This window comes from Terrapene carolina, unplaced genomic scaffold (assembly GCF_002925995.2).
Source record: "Terrapene carolina triunguis isolate 2854851 unplaced genomic scaffold, T_m_triunguis-2.0 Scaffold93, whole genome shotgun sequence".
Taxonomy (NCBI): domain Eukaryota; kingdom Metazoa; phylum Chordata; order Testudines; family Emydidae; genus Terrapene; species Terrapene triunguis.
In genome coordinates, this window is record NW_020664444.1 from 6,974,955 (window position 1) to 6,982,004 (window position 7,050).

At 48.0% G+C, this 7,050-nt stretch overlaps 2 protein-coding genes across 3 annotated transcripts in view; one reads left to right on the top strand and one right to left on the bottom strand.

The window, feature by feature from the left end:
* Positions 1-5,444, bottom strand: part of DRC3 (dynein regulatory complex subunit 3) — a 19,468-nt gene extending 14,024 nt beyond the window's left edge. Inside the window, exons 1-3 of the mRNA XM_024215041.2 lie at positions 5,285-5,444; positions 3,512-3,628; positions 165-331 (exon numbers count right to left, since the gene is read on the bottom strand). Of these exons, the coding sequence (XP_024070809.1) occupies positions 165-331; positions 3,512-3,628; positions 5,285-5,444 (444 nt within the window). The remainder of the gene's footprint in view (positions 1-164; positions 332-3,511; positions 3,629-5,284) is intronic.
* A 1,467-nt stretch (positions 5,445-6,911) lies between these two features.
* Positions 6,912-7,050, top strand: part of TOM1L2 (target of myb1 like 2 membrane trafficking protein) — a 68,866-nt gene continuing 68,727 nt past the window's right edge. For both annotated transcript variants that reach the window (XM_024215027.3, XM_024215028.3), the window contains exon 1: positions 6,912-6,987. In XM_024215027.3, the coding sequence (XP_024070795.1) occupies positions 6,936-6,987 (52 nt within the window). In that variant the 5' untranslated portion in view covers positions 6,912-6,935. The remainder of the gene's footprint in view (positions 6,988-7,050) is intronic.

Here is a 7,050-nt window from a genome sequence, read left to right on the forward strand (position 1 = left end):
TGAATGGATGGATAATAGGTATATATTGGGAGAAAGGGATGGATGGACAATGGGTATATATGGGGATGGAGGGAGGGGAAGACGGATATAGGGATAGATAATTGTTATGTATAGGGATAGATAAGGAAGGAAGGAAACACTGGCAAAAACAATGGGATTCTTACATTTTCCAAAGCAGTTAGATTATTGTTTCCTATAGAGAAGACCTGTAGTTCTTGTAGCGTGTCCAGATTCTCAATCTTAGATATTCTATTATTGTAGAGGCTCAAGTCCTGCAGTTTAACCAGAGCTTCCAGACCTTCAATGACTTCAATATTGTTGAAGGACAAATCTAGAAAAAAAATTATAAGTCAAGAAGTTTTACAAGCAAATCGTGTGATTTATCTTCAACTAAACATCATTGCTTGGGGCCTGCAGTTCAGTTTGTACCTTGCGTCTAGCATATATATGAATTGTTTTCCCTGGCAGTGATCAGTATTCCTGATGAAGCCCTAAGAAAGGCTTTCCCCTTTACTCTCAAGGATCTGCATAAAATCACCACTCTTTTGGCAAAGAAGGAATAGATGCAACTTTTTCTACCACTTGTCCATGTAACTCTTAAATCAGACAGAGGAGTCACTGAAGTCCTCCTCTGCCCAGAGGCCGTGTGCACGACCAGCATATGACTTCTACCTTTTAGTGACACAGAGCAAGAGACGTAGAGAAGAAATCCACCTACATCTCTTGTATGGAAGTGCATAGCACAGGGGAATGGGTTAGGAAATGCCTAAAGAGATGCAATTTACAAGAAAATTTCTGCAACAAATTTGATAGCACCAGCTAGCTTCCTTTCCCTTAGACTGTTACCTGTATCAAAAAACCATCACCCTAGTGGTGATGCACCCTGGGCCAACTCCTGCTCTCAGTTCATGCAACCCCAATGAAATCAGTGGAGATACACCAGGAAGAGTTTGCCCATTGTGGCTATTTGACTCATGAATACTTTCACTCATCTTATTCTTCAAGAACATCCCATTCAGCACCTAAACTTATATAAAGATCTAGAGTAAAAATTTCAAACTTGTATAAGTGATTTAGGAGCCTACTCAAAGGCGCCGACTTCTACTCGCGCCGGTGGGTGCTTGACCCCCCCCCCCCCCCCCCCCCCGACCCCCCCCCCCCCCCACCCCCTCCTGCCCCGCCCCCATTCCAACCTTTCCCCAAAGTCCCCGCCCCAACCCCGCCCTCTCCCTGCCCCTATTCTGACTCCTTCCCCAAATGCCCTCCCCAGCCCTGCCTTCTCCCCTGAGCACGCCACGTTCCCACTCCTCCTCCTCCCTCCCGGAGCTTGCTACCAGGGCCGGCTCTAGGTTTTTTGCCGCCCCAAGCAAAACAAAAAACAAAACAAAAACCCTGAGAGTGCAACTGCCGAAGCAAAAAAAATGCCGCCCTGAAATTGTGCCGCCCCAAGCACGTGCTTGGTTTGCTGGTGCCTAGAGTTGGTCCTGCTTACTATGCCGCCAAACAGCTGTTTGGCGGCGGCAAGCACTGGGACGAAGGCGGAGGAGCGGGGACGCGGCACACTCAGGGGAGGAGGTGAGGTAGGGCGGGGAGGGGAGCTTGGCTGCCGGTGGGTGCAGAGCACCCACTAATTTTTCCCCATGGGTGCTCTAGCCCCAGAGCACCCATGGAGTCGGCGCCTATGAGCCTACTTCCCATTTTCAACAGACTTAGGCACTTAGGAGCCTACCTCCTATTGACTTTCAATGAGACTTTGGCTCCGAAGTGCCTGAATCACTTTTGAAATTGGGACTTAGGCTCCTAAGTCAATTAAGCTCTTTTGAAAATGACACCCTAAAATGAGACTTTCCAAGCTAGAAGATGGACAGGCAGCTTTGAAAATCTCAATCTCCCCTAAAATGTTTTCTTAAATATATATTTTTAATACTTTAGTTAAAAAAAAGATTTTATGATATCCATGTCCTCTGCCAATTACATTGAGGGGCACTTCAGAGAGCTGACTGTATCCCTGGGGAATGTCCCCCTGAGCAGTGTTTGAGACGGGGCATAACATCCTGTTTTCATTGTGGAGCCGCAGATGGTGAGAGACGCTTTTGTTCGCAGTAGAACTGAGCTCCACTGTGTTCAAGTTCCAGCCTCTTAGAGCCGCACGATGACATCATCAGGATGGGTTTTGTTTTATTTCAAATAGGTCGATATGCCCAAAATAACACTCTTTGCAAACCGATTCCTGATACTAGTAAAGCAGCTAGATCATAAATGGAAGCTAGAGTTGTAGGATTCTACTGGCAGACTCAGAATAGTGGCCAGAGAAGGATAGATCTCTATCTCTATTACTTAGATGCTACCAAACATAACAGGCATATCTGGCAAAATGCCCCCTACCACGATACCAGATTTATCAGCTGCATCCTCCTGAACGTACCAGCAAATGACTGAGTCTGGGGTAACAGCAATGAAGGTGCTCCAAACCTCTCCTCACAGTGTCACAGCCTGGAGTGTGCATTCAGGCAAAACACCCGTTGATTTACTTCAATGGGTCTTTGCCTGAACAAGGACTGAGTAAGCAGGACTGGGCTGGGGGCCAAACTCCAGCTTCACACTGGTGTACCACCGCTGAAATCAATGCAGTAGTGAATCAGGCCCCAAGTCTGTCATGGGCTTGCCTGAGCCAGTGGAGCATCTCGCAACATGAGCTCGCCTAGTCTTACAGCAGTCACATTAATGCTTGACTCCAAATGGCCCACTCTGGGGCCTTACATTCCACAAAGTACAAAACAGGCTTTTTGTTGGCTCAAACAACAAAGGCGCAGTCAGAGTTCAGCCAGGCTTCTTGGGTTAAGCCAGATGGACCTCCTTCCTCCTCCATCCCAGCATCACTCAGAACTAGTCCCTGGAAGCAGCCAGCCTTTTTTATCCCGCCTGCTGGGCCCTGATTGGTTTCTGGCTGCTCCCAGTCCTTCTAGCTGCTGGAGGTCTGATTTTCACTGGTTCCACCCATAGCTGATCCCAAGTGGCCTTTCTTGGCAGCTCCTGGAGGTCTAAACTCTGTGCTTTTTTCCCCAGAAGGAGACTTTCTTTGGGCAGGGTGCACCAAGGTCGCAGGGTCTCCATCTGAGGGCAACAAATACCTGGTACATCCCATCATATTCTATCACCCTTCCCCGTGCTAGCATAGGGTGATTGTTGCCAGTATCTCCTTCCAAACACCGTTACAGTGGAATTTAAAATCTTGCGTAGGCATTTCAAAGTACAATTCTATTTCATTCTAGAAGTGCAGCATACTCAATCTACAGACACCAATTTCATTTCAACTATCAAGCAAAATACATTTAACATATACTAAAAGCTGAGCCATCAACTGACAGTACCACTAACTGCCTCTTTCCAGTTATGACATGGACCTGAATCTGATCTCACTTACACCAGTGTAACTCCACTGATTTTAATGGAATTGCTCCTGCTTTACACCAGTGCAAGGTGAAGCCAGCCTCATACCCCTAACTCTTACCAAGCCAGATTAGGTGGACCAGACTATCCAATGCCTCTATCTTCTCAATGATGTTGTTGTCTAGCTGCAGTTTAGTCAGATTCACAAACTGCCATAGGTTATCAATCTTCAGGATATCTAAACACACACAAAAAAATGCTGCAGTTCACACACGCCAGACTTTAGCTGCAATGCACACTATGTTGTACTAAGGACACATGCCCAGTATTACCTCTTTGAGCAGATTATGATGGTGCATTGGTGTGTGAAAAGCACCGTGGAGACTGCTGAAAGGTCCTTAGGCTAGATGAGGGTTTAGATTGAAACAGCTGGGATAACCTCATTGTCTTGCAACACTGCCCACTGCTAATCAGTACTGCCAGGAAGTCGTTGAGGGGATGCTGACTGCAACACTGCAGTCAAGAGTGGCTTTATGGATTCACTACAAGAAGGTCTTGACCTTCACTTTGAGTTCTAACTTAAAGAGTGAGGCTTGGAATGAGACAGTACTTTCCTCTGAAGTTGCAGGCTACTGGTGGGTAGGACCTAATTGTAAACAGCTACCCTATCACATTATAAAGTTACCCCACATTCTGTAATGCTCTCCACCTGCTGAGGTTATGGAATCACTGCATGAGAACAAGGTGGAACTACTATGAGAATTACAACTCAATTTTTATGCATCGTATAGTCTTCTGTCTGGAGTGAAAACAAGAGTTATTGCATTTTGATTCTTGGAGAAAATTAGACACATGAGGGCAGGCTGATATGGATTACAGCAAAACATTGGGGTCATAGTGATGGAATGCATAGGAAATTCTCATTTCCCTTCTCTTTATACGAGTGGGAATCGAGATAAAAAGTAAGAGTAGAAATACAGAAGAGGAAAACGACATAAAAAACATGTTTTGACCTCAGACAAACATGGCATGATTTTTTTTTTAACATTCTTCATGCAACTTCATTTGAAATATGTGCACACAACTGCACACTCCACTTGCAAGCAAATGCATGCACAAATCAGGAAATGGTGTGTGCAAATTACCAGAAGTCATCATTTGCACACACCATTACCTCATTGGCATGCACACCATCACGATAACTGCATGAACAAATTAAGTGTACATTTTGCCCATCAATTTATTTTAATTTTTGTGTATTAATTTACTGCTGGTTTGACAACGCTAGGGACCGAATTCCTATATCGACACAGTAATGGGGCACACTTCTCCCACACCACCTCTGGATGTACCTAGACCTGCAATGGGAAGGGCAAGTGGGGTAGTTCAGTCTCCTTCACCAATTAAATCTTTGGCCTCTTTGCTGAGCCCTTCAACAAAGCTGTCAATCAATACCTATTGTGGTGCTGGGATATTATTTTAATATAGATGCTCGTCCACTCTGAACTGGACTGTGTCCACCATAAGCTACTCAAGTGCCATCAGATGAGGACAACTTGTGGTTACCAGAAGCTTGGGTTGGATTTGATTTGGCCTACCACAACAGGGCCAAGCTTGGTTGTTGCCATTAGGTGCCACCATGAGATAAATATTAAATAATAATAATAATTAATAATAACAGAGTTGAGAAGCTTTATAGCCCATTACCATTCAGCTAAGCCATCCAGCCCCTAATATTGTAACTATTTCATATGGCTACAGCTAAAAAATGTAAATTTAGTCACTTACTGTTTACATGACAAATTCCAGGCTAGTCACAATTATTTAATGGCCAATTTGTCACTTCAAACATACTACTATTATCCTTTAATTAAAAAAAAAATCTGATACTTACTTCTAAAATCAAGCTGTAGCTCTATGACATCTTTGTAATCGATGCCTTCCCTTTTGGCAAGCTGTCCTAATTCCTCTTGGGGCCCTTGCTCTTCCACAGCTTTTTGAAGCATCTTTTCATCAATCACATTTGGCTCTATGGTATCGTATAACCGACTCATTTTCACACGAAACAGGCCTTCACGAGCAGAACAAACAGTATCCCACCGTTACCTTTTTCAATGTGTTCACTGAACTGCACGCAGTATACAAAGAAACAATAGCACAGTGGGATATTCAGAGAGCCCAATCCTGCACCACTCAACTCAGACTTATTAGACTTTACTAAACAGCTACCCAGCGCAGGGCCAGAAGCCTGGCAAACTCATGGGCCCGATCCTGATCCCATGTAGAAAACCTGCATCGAGTTTAAGGAGAAATTTCCATGCGGAAGAACTGCAGCTTTGGGCACAATGAGTCTTCCCACAACCATCCATGAGCAGTTGCCACAGCCTTCCAAAGGAGCAGAAGAGGGCCCATCCCACTACTACAAGGATCTATGGGTGAAATTCACCCTAGTGGAGAGGGCATGTACCAGGCTCTATGTTGGGCCTCCACACTGGGGTGAATGTCGCCGCCTAATAAGACTAGATGTACCAGTCAAGAGATGGTATAATGTGCATGTGAGAATTACCAGTAACAGGTTTCTACGCCCATCTGACGCTGCAAATTCTGGCATCACTCAGACTGGGGGGGGGGGGATTTACACACACGCGTGAGACTAGTCTGCCACACAGCCACCTGCCCAATTGCCACCCATTCTGCCATGCAACCATCCACTCCCTGGCCGCCCAGCCTGTCCCGCAGCCACCTGTCCACCTACCCATTCAGGCTGCCCCCCACCCACAGCCAGCCACTGCTAGCTCCCTAGAGGCTCAGCCGGCCAGCCGCGGGGCCAGGCGATGATCCAGGCAGCCAGAGCCCAAGCTGCCCAGCAGGTGGAGGGCGCAGCAGCTGACGAAGGCGGCCACGCGCTCCCCAGACACCCGGCCCCAGTGACACTCGGAGGTCCCGCCAGCTCGTCCCACACCAGGGGCACTAGGGCTCGCTGCTAAGGAAGCCTGCGCGGTTGCTAAGCAGAGTCATGTGATCTCAGGCGCAGGGGGACCTCAGAGGCTCTCTCCGTCACGTGACAGGCCGCCTCTGCCAATCGCAGCTCAGTTCGGGGGGTGACTTCGAAAAGCGGGGCTGAAGCTTTTACACCAATCAGAAGGCAAAGAAGCAGTGTCGGCCAATCAGAACCGGTTCTAGATATAGGAGGGCTGGAGCTTCAGCGGACTGGTGTGGCCATTGCCCAATAGAATTGGAGGCTTAGTGGAGGATTGTCCAATGGCGGGTATCGGTAGAGGGGGTTCCTGCCTCTCTTATGTCAATGTAACTCTGGGGCGGGGGCGCTGATTGGCGGAGCGGGCGGGGAGGCAGTACTGACGGTGATTGGCATGGTCCTCCCCCAATGCGGTCGGGGGAGGTGGGTGTCCCGGCCAGTGGGGGTTCGGTGGGCGGGCTGTTGACGGAGGCGAAGTCCCCGGTTGGTCAGTGAGGGTGCCGGTCAGGGCGAGGAGGAGGCCGCAGCTGGAGCGGAGGCCGGGCCGGCTGTTTGTTGTCATCCCAAGATGGAGTTTCTGCTGGGGAATCCGTTCAGCACCCCGGTGGGGCAGAGCCTGGGTGAGGGGGGGCCGGGGCACAGCCGGGCCTGGGGGGGCGGGCGGAGAGCCTGGGGGGCCGGGG